The 17,589-nt window shown below is 40.5% G+C and overlaps 1 protein-coding gene across 6 annotated transcripts in view; it reads left to right on the top strand.

Moving 5' to 3' along the window:
• The window catches only part of LOC119886065 (butyrophilin-like protein 10), a 35,462-nt gene continuing 17,873 nt past the window's right edge, over window positions 1-17,589 (top strand). For 3 of the 6 annotated variants that reach the window (XR_005441424.1, XR_005441423.1, XM_038696562.1), the window contains exons 1-6: window positions 7,273-7,444; window positions 9,374-9,709; window positions 13,700-13,735; window positions 14,263-14,541; window positions 14,730-14,867; window positions 14,984-15,052. Coding sequence is in view for 4 of the 6 variants with exons in the window: in XM_038696562.1 (XP_038552490.1) it covers window positions 7,330-7,444; window positions 9,374-9,709; window positions 13,700-13,735; window positions 14,263-14,541; window positions 14,730-14,867; window positions 14,984-15,052 (973 nt within the window). In the remaining 2 variants the exon portion in view is untranslated. Of the gene's footprint in view, window positions 115-7,272; window positions 7,445-9,373; window positions 9,710-13,699; window positions 13,736-14,262; window positions 14,542-14,729; window positions 14,868-14,983; window positions 15,053-16,806; window positions 16,852-17,589 lie in introns of those variants that run through there. The other 3 variants (XM_038696565.1, XM_038696564.1, XM_038696563.1) reach the window with 3 other exon arrangements.

Below are 17,589 nucleotides of genomic sequence, written 5' to 3'. Positions count from 1 at the left end.
GAGTTTGAAAACGGATTCAGAGGAACGTGTGGAGATGATTTTTAAAAAGGAGTCCTTTCTGTCTGATGTGTCGGTGGGAGCTACAGAAGCAGCTAACCGGTCATATATCATCAGGTTAGTGGTGGGGCAGCTGAAAGGAGAGGTCACAGATGGTGAGGGTTGTATGGAGGATGTTGGTGAGTTGGATCCTCATTAGCATCTTAATGTGGTATATTCTTCAATAGAATACCCCGAGTCTAATATAGGCGGAGGGCCAATGGCAGTTTTCGCGACGATCCTGACCCAGTTTTTGCTAAGAACTTCTACAAATTTCAAATGAAAGGAAATGTGTTGCCACTCGTGCTTCTGAGTTTTGCACGCCTGCCGAGAATTGCATGCACCTCCAAACAATGCTTTTAATCGCTATAATCTTAGTGGGGTTCATCAATGGTGAGAAATGATTCTGAGTAGGTTTTATGAACGTTTAGAGTCATTAATATTTTATTAGGCTACACTTAGAATAAGTTACCATTCATTGAGATTCAGCAAACATATGTGGTGATAACCGCATTTGAATAATAATAAGTAGCCTACATTAAAGTGTCTGAAGAGGACCTTAAGAGGTGGATGCATTATTCGGCAAAACAGATGATATAGGCTACCTGTCGAGATTTACATCCACTTCTTTCTCAGCATAAATGAGCTTTAACACCCGCGAGGTGCATGAAATTCTCTGCAGGCAACACCTGACTGCGGAAATAAATAAGGCGCTCAGGCGACTTAACTGCGGGTTAAATACGTCGATGTAATAAGTTATTAAATCAATAAGTAAACTTGCGCTAACGCGTGTAGTTTATGGGCTATTATTGGACATGTTAGTTTCAACAAAGCTAAAATGAAAATAGATTTACGTTGTAATCATGGAATGTAAACATTTTTATTATTTTTGTGTAGCTTCATTGTCACATCTTGGATCTGGCGATATTACAATCAAATATTCCTTCTGCAGAAACAGCTAGAGGATAATTTTACCACAAGTTATCTGTCACCTTGCTTTGTTATTCTGCTTAAGCTGTAAATGTTTACACTTATAAATCTGATATTGCTCATGTAAATAACTGCCATATAAAAATAGTCTATATTATTCTTTTATATTCTTGTCCAGGGCTCAACGTCAAACTTTTCTGCAACTGGCCTCACCGGGCCAGTGGGTTTGAAACTTAGGCTACTGGCCCGAAGACAATTTTACTGTCCCTCCTTCCAAAAGTTATTTATCAGTATTACAACAAAACCAAAGACTTATAAATTGTGTTATACTGTTAACATGTTTAATCATATATTAAATACATCCTGGATATAAAAAACTAAACTTAAATGTAATCACGGTTACAATTTAAAAAAATAAAAAGGTTAACAAAACATACTAACAGACTCAAACATGACATGTCACCATGGTAGCGACCTGTCAATCACAGAATAATCCCTCTCAAAAGCATATGCTGAATTATTGTCTCTTTCCCCCTAAATAGGACCATAATTTTCTAAATGAACATCATGCTGTGTTTAAGAAGACTAGCGACTGAGACCATAAACTCATTATGAAAGTGTTTAGTAGTAGCAACATTTTACCATTAATTCTAATGGAACTGTCTTCTTTCTGCAACCAGCGGACTCGCCCCTCACCTGAGACCGCAGCCGAAGGTGAAGGGGCTGTTAAAAACACCCATGGACTTACAAGCAGGTGCAGGCACATTTTTGCAGCGATCTGTTTATCGAACAGATCAAATGAAGTACTGGTTTGACTGGAAACGTTTCCATACTACTTGATTATGGAGGACGGATCCTGACAAATTCAGAAATAAATAAATGCTCAATAAATAAGCATCTGATTAAATGCACAAAAAAATAAAGTAAATAAATGTAGGCAGTAATTTAAATTATACAAGGAGACATAAATATATATCTATTTTAATTAGCTTTATTTATTCACCTTTTGTTATAATTACCTTATTTATTTATTCTCCCTTATAATCTTCAACTTTATTTATTAATTACTACTTTTTTAAATGTATTTATTTATGTGCGTGTTTTAATATTTTTGTCTGTTTTATTCTTCCTTTGTATTTTTTTACCTTATTTATTTTCTTTCTCTTTTATTTCTTCCTGTCCGTTTTACATTTCTTTATGCATTTCTGCCTCATTATGCAAATGAGGAGGGGCTGTGTCTCAAGGGGTCATCTTCCCTGCTATTGGTGGACCAGTCAGACAGGAGAGCTCCTACTCTGCCTGCAGACATCAACGATCTTGCCCCTCACACAGTCAGATGGCTTCCTTCAGTGCGCTGAGGTGTTTAACAACTCTGAAGACAATACTACCAGCAATGTCTTCCTTCTCTTTTCATGTAGACGCTCCGACAGACAGTGCTTTCAGTTTGCTGCATGCATGGACACAGACCTGCGGTATAGGGAGAAGCACACGGTCAGCTGGCTGCAGCTAAATCTGGAGTGCACTCGTATTCAATTCTGTATGGTAAATTCAGTTTTAACGGAGCAGAGCGAGCTGACAGGCAGAGTTAGAGACTTTTTCTGTCTGTTTCTCTCTTTACAAAGACGCATGTTGCAGTCAGAGTCTTCTCTGAGATGCGAGCACGACATACAACACAATTTATCAAATTACACAACGGATATACAGTATGAAAATAAGATTGATTGGATTATACTCACAGGAAGTATAAAACCTCTTACATGGGTCTATTAAAAGTAAAGTAACACAAAAATGTCAGGGAAATTACTTTACTTAGATTTAAGTACTGCAGTTGTACATTTGAAATACCTTCCTAACTTTCTGATAGGAAGCCTTCTTGAGGTGGTATAAAACATTTCTTCTTATATTCTGATTTGAGTTGTGGACAACTATGACCACATGAATTAAAAAAATTAAACATTTCACTGCCCAAGTCAGCTATAACACAAGTCTTGTTCATCAGACTACATGCTGTACAGTATTTGTGGACAGATTTTGTCCCAGGATTTCTTATGCATTTCTTCTTCTTCGTTGCATGGTTTAGAATAATAAGGTGAGAAATGGGTCTATTCTGAATTCATCCTGCACTGCAGCAGCTAATAAAGTCCATTTAATCCCAAAACGCTTTTCTTTTAGGCAGGCTGGAGCAGAAAACAACTCACCTTTCTCAAGTTGTACAGTAATGTCACATGTGTATGAAGGTGGATCAAACAAGCTAATCTTAAATGTCAAAGTAGAGAGGAGCCTAGTAGGCCTATTTATTTTCATTCATTACACAATATGAATAAGCTATGCAGACAGTTGTAAAGAAAGAACATCTTTTTCTTCTGTTCTCTACTTGTTATAGTTACACAGTATTAGGGGTGTGGGCTGTATTAAAAGTATCCACTGTTCTCCCATGCTCTAACACACAGTAACGATTCTTCCTCTGTATCTACACATAAACAACAAGGCATGGTGGAAGCTGAGAGATTTTAGCAGCTATAGCACCGTAGAAAGAGAAGCTGGAAGGCAGGTGAAGTTGTGCACACCCTTCAAACTCAGTGATCAGCTTCCTCTGGTAGCAGTGTACAACAAGGTCAAACTCTTGTTGCCTGTTGGCGCCACAGAAGGAGGCAGAGTGACCTCTGCTGGTTGAGCTTCCACATAGTAAGAAGGCCTGTAAATATGTTAGGAAACTAAAATATCAATTAAATAATATAAACTTAAATAAACAGGCTAACTGCGATCCTAAACTACATATAACATTAGTTCACTCGTCTTAATCTGAAGTTACAGGTCACCAATGGTCTTACAAATGTTTAGTTCTCGCCATAACAGCCAGAGCTATTATTTTATTAGTTATTGTTTTTATGTCAGTTAACTAAAGTGTTTTTTCACACCCAGTTTTAGTTTAGTTTTATAACTTACTAAAAACTCTTTAATTACCTCTTTAACTACATGGTACATGGGCTAGTTTTATTTTGAAGGTTTTACCGTTACTATCCCTTCCAAAAAAGGAACAGACCACGTGAAATGGTTATTTGGTGTTTCGTTTAAAAACAAAAAACAGATAAACGGTATTTTTGTTTTATAATTACAAACGAATTACGGATTATCCAGAGATGCCCAGACCCGGAAAAGCAGTGAAATCGCCCTTTTTTCATTTTAACAAATAAAAAGGAAAAAAAAGAAAAGGTGTTTCAGACAGCCTTGAGGCTTTGCTTAAAATGCCGAACAGCTTTCAAAGCAGTAAGTTAAGGTGCAGAAAACTGAGATTCTGTCGCTCAGCAATGTAAATTTCATTTTACTTCCAGGTTAAGTTGTCGAATCGGAAGTTGTTTGTGTGAATCAGAAGCAAACAACAAAAAGGTGTCTTGGGCTATAGTGTAAGGGTGTCGATGTATACATCTTTCTTTTAATTGCAAGTCTTTGTGCTCCAAAGTTATAATTATTAGTTGTTAAGACGGACAAGTTATACCAAATTGCATTGTACGTATTGTATTCAAGAGCTTTTTAGTAGGCTTTATTCGGTACGTTTAACGTTAACTTAGTTAGCGGGGAAGGCGGGTCCGTCGGAGAGAGCGGGAAGGCGGTTTGGAGCTACGTGGAGAGAGTGAACAAACGGTGGCCGGAAAACATAGTAGGATCGAACTTTGGTGGCGGATCTGCATAAACTGTACTGTGAATGTAACATCATGTCAAATAGTTCAGATGGGGATGAGATGGAGTGGATGATGTCCAGATCTGTAAGATTGAAAAGGGACTTGAGAGAAAGAGAGAGAGGGAAAAGTTGGTCAGAACATAGCGAGACCGGCGAGGGAAGTAATAACAAGAAACTGAGAGCTAGTCAGTGTGAGAAACAGAAGCCTGAGAATATGGAGAAAGTGCAAGGAAACGATTGGAAAGTTATAATTGAGTTCAATCAGGATGGTGGACACTATCACCCAATTAAACTTACCAAGGCGATTGAGAAGGAGATTGGCAAAATCAAATTTGCAAGATTTTTGAACAATAAACAAATACTGATACATGCAGGCGGCAAACAACAACAAGAAAAGATTCTTAGTATGTCCACACTTGAAGGGGAAAGGATGAAGGCCCACATCCCAGGAGCAACAGCAAAGCTTAGAGGAGTTATATCAGGAGTCCCTTTGAATATGTCAATGGAAGACGTTAAAAATGAGATTCAGGGAGTCAAAGCAGTTGAGGCTACTAGACTAAAAAGCAAACGAGATGGATCATTAAAAGACACACTATCTGTGGTTATGTTATGCCATGTTCCGACAGCTGCCAGTAGGGTAAATTAAGCTAGTGTTTAGACTGTTCAATGAAATATGGAAGGATGGAATAATACCGAGAAGTTGGACAAGTGCAGTTATACTACAGTTTAGCAAACCTGGTAAAGACCCAACCAATCCTGGTAATTATAGACCCATAGCTCTGACATGGATTTCGGAAAGGGCGCTCCACAACAGATGCTCTCGTTAGAGTAAGCAGATGATGGGGCCATATGGATGAGAGGAAGAAATGAGACATATGTGTTAGAGAACATTAGGAAAGCAATAGGGAAAGTAGAGAAGTGGTCATTCAAGTGGGGATTTAAAATATCAACGAGCAAATCCTGTTATATGGTGTTCACAAACAAGCGAAAGTGTCATGTAGAAAAGCTTTTTCTATATCAGCAGCCAATGGAAAAAGTAAATGAATTTAAGTATTTGAGATTGTGGTTTGATAGTAAGTACACATGGAAAACGCACATAAAGCAATTGGAAACTAAATGCAAACAAAGTTATTAATTTACTGATAGTGGTGGCGGGATGCGACTGGGGTGCAGATAAACAGTCACTAATTGACATATATAGAGCATGCATGAGGTCATCAATAGGTTATGGTTGCATAGTATATGATGCAGCAGCAAAAACAACATTGGAAATAATAAATTACAATACAGAGCCTTACGGATATGCATTGGAGCCATTAAGACAACTCCCATTAACACAATACTCATAGAAGCTGGAGAGACACCGCTGGAGTTAAGAAGAGAGAAACTAGCGCTAGCATATTGGGTCAGATTGAAAGGAAGTGGGAAAGAAAACCCTGCAAAGGAGATAACAAAGGATTGTTGGGAATATTTCAAGTTTCCGGGGCATGGGTTCGGATGGACGGGGGAAAAGAGAGTCAGGGAATACAGAATGGAAGCATTAGATTTCACCACACCCGATCCAGTCAGTAACATTCAACCTTGGCTCTATCCAGACGTAAAAACAGATTTGGAAAAGAAAAGAGGAAATGGGAATACGGACTAGCAGCTATCTGAGAAACAGTTACCATAATTATCTAAAAATCTATACAGATGGATCTAAAAACAAACAGGAATGTGAGGGAATTGGAATATATACCAGAATTCAAAATAAATATCTCAAAACGATTATCAGATAGACTATCTGTATATACAGCAGAAATCATAGCATTACAGTGGGTTGAAGAGGTCAGACCTGATGGGGTGATATTATGCACAGACTCCTTAGCAGTTATTAAAAGCATTCAGTCAATGACATCTGTCAGAGAAGACCTACTGAAATGTTTCACAGCTTGTTGAGATTACATCGGGGAGGGATAGATGTTCAGTTTTGCTGGGTGCCAGCTCATGAGGGAGTAAATGGAAATGAGATTGCAGACAAACTAGCAAAAGAGGCATTACAAAAGGAAATAACAGTTCAAATACCTCTAGGAAAAGGAGAAGGAAAAACAGCCATTAAGAAGAAAGGTACTGAAATATGGCAGAAATGGTGGGAGGAAGACAGGAAAGGAAGGAGTTACTGTAAAATACAAAAGTCTGTCAGTAATAAAAATTATAGCGAAAGGAGCAGGCGGGAGGAAATTATTATGACCAGACTAAGAGTAGATCACACAGGACTGAGTGGCACCTTGGTTTTATTGGGGAAAAGGAAGAGTGAAAAGTGTGAAAAGTGTGGGGTTAAAGAAAATGTTGAACATGTCATTTTGCACTGCATATTGTTTGAGCTGGAAAGACAGATATTTCAAGATAGGGTTCAGGAAGCAGGGAGGGACTGGAATCTGATGGGGGTGTTGGGAACAGAAGGAGAAGAAAAGGGTATAAGAATCACCAGGAAGGCATTATTTAAATTTCTTAAAGACACTGGGTTGGTGAACAGAATATGAGAGCACCTTATTGAGGTTGATAGCTGAGTGAAATGATGTTACACACTCCAGTACAGCAGGTGGCGGTATGCACTGCAATCCGCCATTAACTAAGAAGAAGCAGGAAGAAGCAGGACGAAGGAAGAACTTAGTTAGCTAAAAACAAAACGTTATCTTAGCTTGATGTTTCTGACGGCTAGTCCAAAATACTTTACCAACATGTCGACTGCTCGTCAGCTTCTTTTCTTCTGTTTCTGTCTGCTGACTTTGTGTCGAAAAACTCTTGGACTTCCAGTCGGTAAGAACAAATGTCCACTACTTAACCAATTTATGTAGTTATCAAGCTAACGTGCTAACGTTAGCCGCTTTCATCAATTATTGTATACAAAATCATAATTTGCAAACTAACTAGGACGTTAATAGTTTATAGACAGATGTTGAGCAGTAAAAAACACACTACAGAATCCAAGACTGAGTTTCCCCACCAGTCAGTCAGAACTATAGAAGTATCTTGAATGAGGATGGAAACGTCTTTTGGTATCATTTACCAGGTTCAGTTGCTCTTTAATTTCAGTGTCAAAGTCAGTGTGGACATTATAAAGCCATCAGATTAGCATCAGTTTCACCACACAGTTTAAACATTTAGCTACATTACTAATACTGCATCAAACTAATGAACATCTGTCATCTGTCATGTTGTAATTAGTTGCACCATTGAAACATTTCTGTCTTAGTTTTCTTGTTGGAGATTATGTCAGTATTTTTCAGTGAGGATGGCTTTGGAGTTTTTCAATGTTTGCTGCTTATAGACGTGTTTTGACATCATTTCATTAAAAACGCAAGATTTTTTAAATGAATCTATACAGATGGATCTAAAACAAACAGGAATGTGTGGGAATTGGAATACATATACCAGAATTCAAAATAAATATCTCAAAACGATTATCAGATAGGCTATCTGTATATACAGCAGAAATCATAGCATTACAGTGGGTTGAAGAGGTCAGACCTGATAGGGTGATATTATGCACAGACTCCTTAGCAGTTATTAAAAGCATTCAGTCAATGACATCTGTCAGAGAAGACCTACTGAAATGTTTCACAGCTTATTAAGATTACATCAGGGAGGGATAGATGTACAGTTTTGCTGGGTGCCAGCTCATGAGGGAGTAAATGGAAATGAGATTGCAGACAAACTAGCAAAAGAGGCATTACAAAAGGAAATAACAGTTCAAATACCTCCTAGGAAAAGGAGAAGGAAAAACAGCCATTAAGAAGAAAGGTAGTGAAATATGGCAGAAATGGTGGGAGGAAGACAGGAAAGGAAGGAGTTACTGTAAAACACAAATGTCTGTCAGTAATAAAAATTATAGCGAAAGGAGCAGGCGGGAGGAAATTATTATGACCAGACTAAGAGTAGATCACACAGGACTGAGTGGCACCTTGGTTTTATTGGGGAAAAGGAAGAGTGAAAAATGTGAAAACTGTGGGGTTAAAGAAAACGTTGAACATGTCATTTTGCACTGCATATTGTTTGAGTTGGAAAGACAGATATTTCAAGATAGGGTTCAGGAAGCAGGGAGGGACTGGAATCTGATGGGGGTGTTGGGAACAGAAGGAGAAGAAAAGGGTGTAAGAATCACCAGGAAGGCATTATTTAAATTTCTTTTTGAGTGAGGATGGCTTTGGTGCAGCCGAAACAAATAAATGTGGTTTAAAGAGTTTTTCAATGTTTGCTGCTTATAGACGTGTTTTGACATCATTTCATTAAAAACGCAAGATTTTTTTAATGTAAAATGGACATCTGAAACTTTACAGTCAGTTTGAAGCTAGACACATTTTCAACTAAAAACTGTCTCTTATATTTTAATCTTATGTTATTGTCATCAGCATTTAGTCCCATCAGGTTACAGCTGTTCAAAATCCAATGTAGAACTTACGAGAATTTCACCACTTTATGATTTATTAAGGAAATTCAACTCACTCAACTCTGAGCACAGAGTTTGTTAAACCTGCTTTCTGAAACAGCCCTACTGTCTAATGTCAGCTTAAATATTCTTAAATGACGCCAACATGAAAAATCTCCATAAATAATGTGCCGACTAACTAACGTGTTTATAAACTGGTGTTTCAGAGTCATTGAGGTGACATGTAAATGTGTTATCTGATGTTCTGTCTGAACCTGATGGATTTGAACATAATAACTAAAATAAACTTCTTCTTTCAGGGTCGGGTGACGTCAGAGTGGTTGTGAAAGAAGGACGTGACGCCATTTTACCCTGTTCACTCAGCACCAAGGAGAACGTGGAGTCAGAAGTCTTTGACTGGAAGAAAGATGGTCAGAAGGAGATTTTCTTTTATGATGGAGGCATTCATTACAACAACGGCCGTCCAGGTCAAGATCATCAGTTCAAAGGTCGCGTCTCACATTTTCAAGATGAGCTGAAGTACGGCAACACCTCCATCATCATTAGAAATACGAAGGTGACCGACAGTGGAAACTACAGCTGTGATTTTCCACTTCTTCAGCCAAGACAAATATTCCACATTCAGCTACTTGTTGGTGAGTGTTTTCCTTAAACGGGCCACTAGCGGTGCAGTTTTTAGAGTGCAACCAGGCGTGTGCTCGAACTCAAGAGCGAGCAAACTCCGACACAGAAAGAGCAAAACACCAGGAGACACTTTCACCTGAGTATCAGTAAAATTACTAAAAATCTAAACTGAACGTTACGAAGCAAACAACAGTAGAGCCGTGCTAAAGTAGCTGGCTGCTCCTGCCTTGCATCAAGGCCGGTATAAACATCTCGTTCGGTCTGACGGGCTACATATATACTTATAATAATTGTGTAAATAGTAAAACAATAAAAACGCAAACAGGGCAGTAAAAGTGCTTTTTAAGTTCAGAAACATTTTGAGTCCCCCCTCTCGTGCCTCACAGTGGTTTGGTCCACTGCCTGCTTTCCCTCTCAGGAGTCCGGTGGCAGAAAACCAGTTCAAATCCTTTCGTAGTTGTGAAGCTCCAGTAATGCTGAGCAGGCTGGCAGAGCTGTTTTATGCACTTTAAACACTGGATGAACTAATTATTCCTAGAGCCATAGAAACTACATACAGTTAATCTATATTGTTCGTCCAGATCTCCAGCTGTCGTTTCATCCTCCTGTACTTTCAGTGATGCTCTTGGTATCAAACATTTACCTGACGCCTTTTTCTCCTTCTCCCCCTTTTCTTCCTTTACCTCTACTTGTTCTTTTCTTTCCTCATAAGAAACTATAATCAGACATGCTAGTTGTCCTCTTCCTGCTTTACCTCTCCTTGGCCTGCCTGATCTTTGTCTCCACATCATGTCAGAACTGAGCCTCTGCTTCTTCTGACTGCTCTGCATCTGATCTCAGGTGACTTAACTGCTTCTGTTCAGTACTCTACTTGAACTACTTTTGAGTTTTCTTCAACAAAATGCATATGATTACATTTACCTCCTAAACTCTAATTCATCCTCAGCCAAATGTTTTGTTAATTTGACAAAAAAACCCGACGTGTAATAGAAAAACTAAATGTTATAATTGAACATTAAGGTTTTATCTTTATCATGTATTCTAAATCAAAATAAGTGATTAAATAAAATGTTGATTTAATTCTGGAATTATTTTGAATAAATTATTAACAAATAAATCAGACAATGCAAAAACAATTTATTGATATTCCCAAAGTTTTGGTCTTGACTGAAATCGCGACACCTAAAGTCCACGGTCTCGTGTCGCGGATCCGAGAAACAGAACCACGACACCCACTCCGCAGACTGTTGAACACAATGCAACTGTGGGTGGCGGCGGCCGGTGGAGGGTGGGCTCGGTAACGGTGTATATTGTGGGCTATTTGTATTAACAGTAGGTAATTTTCCACCTTAGTTTAGTGTTGATTTACTTTAATCTGCTCCTCTACTCTTCTCCCCACACTCACACACACCTAGTCTGCACCTTGATATGAACCGAACGTCTCGGGTTACGTATGTAACCCTTGTTCCCCAAGAAGGGGAACGAGACACTGCGTCGGTGACGACACTATGGGAACGCCCCTGGGCGTGGCAGGGCTGAACTATGAATGAAACTACTCCAATCCTATTGGTGTTACTAGAACGGTAGTGTGTGACGCCGTAACCGGAGGGGGTATATAAGCACGGCGGCACATAGGACACATTAGCCCTTTCTATGAAGCAGGGCACTCCAGGCGGGGTGAGGTGTGGTGGACCGACGCAGTGTCTCGTTCCCCTTCGAGGGAACTCGAACTGCGTCGGTGACAACACTATGGGAACGAGATACCCACTTAGGCCGCACCGAAACACCGCCTGCCCCCAGCGTGCAGAACCTGATGGCACGACTAGGAGGAGAGCGCACGGGTGCCGGGTGCAGAAGGCAGGTCCAGACTGTAAAACCGGATAAAAGTGTGAGGGGTGGCCCAGCCAGCCGCATCACACAAATCCTGGAGTGACGCCCCTATGAGGAGGGCCCTAGAAGCCGCCATGCCTCAAGTAGAGTGAGCCCTTACAGCCATAGGTGAAGGCAAACTGCGCACCTGATAGGCCAGGGAAATAGTCTGAACGATCCAGTTGCTGATGGTGTGTTTAGAAGCGGGGAGCCCAGCCTTGGGGGACCCAAAACACACCAGCAACTGGTCTGCTTTCCTCCACCGGGAAGACCTCAGAGTGTAAATACTCAGCGCTCTGACAGGGCAGAGCAGATGAAGTCTCCCGTCCTCCGCCGTCACATGAGGTGGGGGATGAAACGCCTGCAGCACCGTGGACCCTGCCAGTCTGGCCGGAACCTTAGGGACATAACCTGGACAAGGGTGCAGGATGGTCCTGACCCTCCCCGGGGCAAACTCCAGGCATCGGGGAGACACCGACAGTGCCTGGAGATCCCCCACCCTCCTCAGAGAGGTGATAGCGAGGAGAAAGGTCATCTTAAGGGTCAGGTGCTTGGCCTCAGCCGACTCCAGGGGTTCGAAGGGGGCCTCAGCCAGCGCTTTGAGAACCACTGCCAGGTCCCAGGTGGGAACCCTGGAACGAGTCACGGGTCTCATCCTCTGGGCTCCACGGAGGAAGCGCACGACCAGCGGAAGCCTCCCCAAGGGCCCATCACTCAGAGGGGCGTGGAATGCTGCAATGGCAGCCACATATACTTTGAGCGTGGAAGGGGAGAGGCCAGCGGAGAAACGGTGCTGAGAACTCCAATATCACAATTACCGAGCAGGTAACTGGGTCCGCCGCCCCTTATCTGCACCAGGTGGTGAACACATTCCACTTTAGGCTGTACATCCTTCTCGTGGACGGGGCTCTGGAGCTGAGCAGCGTTTCGACTGCTCCTGTCGTCAGACCCGCCTCTAAGAACTGCGCCCCCTTAGGGGCCAGACCCATAGCTGCCACAGGGCGGGTGTGGGTGAAAGATCTGGCCCTCCGCCTGGGACAGCAGGTCTCTCCTCAGAGGGACCTGCCAGGGCGGGCCCTCGAGGAGCGATATTAAATCCGAGAACCACACTCGTGCCGGCCAAAACGGGGCTACTAGTAGTAGGCTGATGCCGTCCTGGTGGACCTGCTCCAGAACCCATACACATACAGACGCAGCCTCGGCCACGTCTGTACCATGGCATCCAGTCCTAGCGGGGCTGGGGGTGATGGGGAGAACCACAGGGGACAGTGTGCCGTCTCTCGGGATGCAAACAAGTCCACGTCTATGGGGCCGAAATCTTCGCATAATAACTCCACCACCTCGGGGTGGAGTCTCCATTCCCCGGGCCTCAGCCCCTGTCTCGACAGCAGGTCTGCTCCTTGATTCTGGCCACAGGAGGATCCGATGTGCCAGTTTGCATAATGGGCGCGAGCGCAGACCCCCCTGGTGATTCAAATAGGCCGCCACCGCCGTATTGTCGGTCCTGACAGGGACGTGGCGACTGCGGAGAGCGGGCAGAAAACTCCTCAGAGCTCTGAAAACCGCCAACATTTCCAGGCAATTTATGTGCCAAGAGAAATGATGCTCCTCCTAGGAGCCTCTCGGTAAGCGGTCGTCCATGACCGCGCCCATCCCGTGAGTGAGGCGTCTGTTGAAATAATTGTTCGGCGACAGATTGCTCCCAACACAGACCTTGGGACAGGAACCAAGGCTTCCTCCATACGGACAGGGAACGAAGGCATCCACTCGTAACCCGTATCAGACGGAGCGGATTTCCCCTCGGGGAGAATCCCTTGGATTTTAGCCACCACTGCAGGGCTCTCATGTGCAGTAGTCCGGAAGGTATTATACTGGACGCTGCTGCCAGGAGACCCAACACCCTCTGAAAGTGTTTCAGCCCTGCCACGTCCAGGGGCGTTCCCATAGTATCGTCACCGACGCAGTTTGAGTTCCCTCGAAGGGGAACTGTGGATTTGGTGTCGTTACACCCCTAATATTCACAAATGGCTGTTTATTTAAAATTACTAGTCTAATAACACATGACTAGTTCATAACATCACCCTGCACTGTGCAGTAATTAATGTTCTAATTCTGTTAATATTCTCTTTCAGATCTCACCTTCAGAAACCGTTTAAACGAAATCACAGGTGCGTCACTGATCTGTACATGTGTGCTACAACTCTCTGGGCCTCAGTATCATTAAAACGTTTGACGCAGGACCTTCATGTTGACTAACCATCACAGCAGGTTCTGCACATTTGGATGTTACTGATCTCTACATCTGCTTTGTTTATTGGCTGCTTTTGAGACACAAACACACACCTGCTGCTGTTTTCTCAGAGGCACTTGTAGGTAAACTGCCTGTAGCCACCAGCAACACTGTCAGACTGATCAGTGGAAGCTGATGTTGAAGGTGTTGTGTTGGCTTGGTTCATTATGATAAAGGACAATGTCTGCGTTAACGTGTTCTGTCAAACGTCTTGAATATTACCCAGCTCTAAGGTCACTAAGTTGTAGCACACACGCTGCAGATGTAGAGATCAGTGACGTCAGTCAAGAGTCACTTAGTTTCTCCTGATCTGTCTTTAAGTTTGAAACCCTGAGATTTATATTTGAATGGAAACTACATTTGTAGTGTTCTGTTTACATGATTTTCTTATTATTGTGTTCACAGGTGCAGCTGCAGAGCCGTCCATCACGATAGTTGACATCACAGAGTTTGGGGTCCTGCTGCAGTGTGAAGTTAGAGGTGCTTTTCCTAAACCTACAGTAGAGTGGCAGGACAGGGCTGGAAACAAACTTCCTGCTGAGGAGCCACAGGTCTCAGAAAGAGAAGGTCACTTCTACATCACCCTCCAAACCACTGTGACCAAGACCGAAACCAATCAGTTCCACTGTGTAGTCCAGCAGGACGACATCGGTCATATAATCAGTAGTAACATCACTTTGCCAGGTGAGATTCATTTTAGTGGTTTTATCTGAAAATAGTTGTTGATGTTTATATAGTGTTATTTTAATGATCATAGATTTTAGCAGCATGGCCGCCTCAGTAGTAGTTCTGTGTAGGTAATAACCAGTGTGCTGTACATGAGATACAGTTTACATTCTGAGTGTGACTCTAGGTTTTGTTGTGTGTTTCAGAGAAACTGTTTGAGGACACGTGCAGCAGAGGGGACGTCACAGGATGGTTTGGTGGAATGGTTTTGGGAGCTGTAATTCTTGCTGCAGTTCTAGTTTTGCTAGTAGCTACAAAGATCATCACAGTACGCTGTAATAAAGGTCAGTTTATATAATGGATTCTATCAACATAACAGATACTTAAAAAACCATCTCATGTCACAATGTTCTTCAATGTTCTTTTTTATTAAATTGATTGATTTGCTTTTATTGGACAGGAGCAGCTAAACAGAAAAACGGGAAGAAAAACAAAAGAGGGGAGGAATCAAACCTGCAGGCTCCACCAGGTGAGTTACCGGGCGCCCCTTACGTTTTGTACATAAAAAAAAAAAAAAGAAATCCACTAAGCTTCCTTTATTTATTTATGAGGCCTCTGGTTCACATTGTGATTGTTAAAAAAATATATAGCAAGCTTTAAATACGTAACTGTCCATTAAATGGATGTTTTTGACAGTTTCTTTAAGAAATGTTTGAATATATAATTCAAATTAGGTTTATTGGCATGAATGTGTAGCAACAATATTACCAAAGCTGCATATAAAGTACATAAGGTCAATTAATTTCATATATTATATAAGGAAATAAAACAGCAAAAGTTGTGTTTGTGTGTGTTAATACCAAGTAAAATAATAACAATAAAATATATAATATAAACATTCTGTAAAAATAAATATTAAAAAAAAGTAAATAAGTAAAACAATAAGTAATATTAAAATAAATAAAGTGTGTTATTATAATATACTAAAAAAATTTAATAAAATGGATAAAACTGTAAATTAGTGTATATTAATAGACAATAAATTAATTAATTATTTCATTTAAATAAAATAAAAAAATCAGTATCAAATGTGAGATTAAAAACTCAACAATTACTAAAATATCACACAATCAAAATAATAATTTAAAATGATTTATTAGTCTAAGTTTATATCATTCACTTCTTGTTTTTCCATTTTGTCTCTGGAAACATTTGAAAGTAAAAGTCCTGAAGATTCTGCCTGTCTGCTGATACTGACCACCATTTAAATGATCTGATTATCTCCTGAAGTGGATTTGTAAAAACAAACTGAGCTGTTATGTCCTGATTCTTAAAATGATTGAACACACCTGAAAAAGTTGAAACATCAGCTCTGAAACAAAACTCGCTCACTTGTGCTGCTTTGTGACGGAAATATTCACAAATGGCAGAATTTAATTTATTTTTGGCTGCTTGAGAAGTTTTCAGTAGCACTTAATAAAAAGGTAATGATTAAGTAATAACCAGGTAATAACCAGGTAATAGCTTGGTATTAACAATGAGTATATCTGGGTACTTTTTGTTAAGTTGGCTCTTAAAATTTATTTTCTAAATGTTTCTTTATGGCCCCCGTGTTAAAAGTTTGGAAGATAAAGGAGGTTACAACATAATTTAGTAATTAGGGAGTTACTTCCAAGAAATTTCACGTGATTTTGAAGGTATTACGCTGAAAGTAGCCTAAAACATCAACCTGTATTACCTCATTAACAGGTTATTGTTCCATTATTGTCAACATATTACCAATTTTAATCCAAATATTGCTGATGTAGGTACCACATTTCCATCAGCATATAATACTAAATAAGTTTTGCTTTGTTGCAATCTTTAAATCTGTTTCCCTGTTATTACTCTTTGTTTGTGACCATCATTACCCTGTTACATACATTTTAGTCTAAAACCACTCAGATAAATTGGGGTCTGGATGAGTAACTGAAAATTAATCAAAACTGATATTCAGAACTTCTAACAGACGTAATTTTCCCTTGTTAAGATTTTTTAAATCCTATTATTTCCCCACAGTATGTGTTTATGTTCTTTCCTCTTAACAACATACTACAGCATGTGTAGTCATGTGACTTCACCCCATCCAGTCCTGCTCAGCTTCTTGACCGGAGTCTGAAGCCCAGAATAGATGTTAAATGTCCATCCTTTTACTGACCAACCAGAAAACAGATATAATTTCAGTAGGATGTTCAGTATGTGTACAGGACGGAGCTGTAACCTGACAACTTCCTGCTCTTACAGCAGCACCTGTCATGTAGACGTCCTTTGATGAATGAGGAGAGGCAGCCAGCAGAGCGTTGAGTGTCACCCTGCTTGCTCAGTGTGCAGGTGAAAATCATTAGTTGCACATTGATATTAATCATAAAATGTTAGTAGCACCAAATACAGGGGGGACATTCTTTGTCGTAGCACCACAGAGTCTCCGCCGCTGCACTCCCGACTTCCGTCAACATTACGTATCAGTTAGCAAAAAACGACTTATACTATTAAAGGTAATTCATGAATGTCATATTTGATATATTTAATATTAATAGTATTTAATAGAGCATATCGACAGCACAAACCTGGTCAGTGAACTATGAGGACAAACAAAACAAAAGTTCATTAATCGTAATCGAGGTAAAATATTTAATTGTGATTTTAGGTCAAATCTTCCAGCCCTAGATACACCCATTGTTAATACCAAGCTATTACTTAGTTATCTTTAAAATAAAATATTCCCAAGTTATTACCAACCTATAATGTAACGTGCTACCAAGTTTTCTTACTCTGAGGTCAGATTTGTCCTTTCGCCAAACTCTGGTTCCAGCTCCAACAATAGTTGCAGGTTGAATGTTATACATGACTTAATCATAATCTATGAACAAAAAGGATGCAAGTACAATTATTTCATTTGTAAGAAACGTGCATTTGTGGGATGAGCAGCAGAGCGGAGTGTGTGAGTTACACCATTTAAAAAGGACATAAACAGGTTTTCCACTGCTGTAAGATTTACTGCCAAGAAGCATTATTACATCAAAGAAA

Source organism: Micropterus salmoides, unplaced genomic scaffold (genome assembly GCF_014851395.1).
Source record: "Micropterus salmoides isolate LMB-PRFRI ecotype aquatic unplaced genomic scaffold, ASM1485139v1 Ms_hic_scaffold_4, whole genome shotgun sequence".
Lineage (NCBI taxonomy): Eukaryota > Metazoa > Chordata > Actinopteri > Centrarchiformes > Centrarchidae > Micropterus > Micropterus salmoides.
This window is presented reverse-complemented; position numbering and strand designations above follow the sequence as displayed.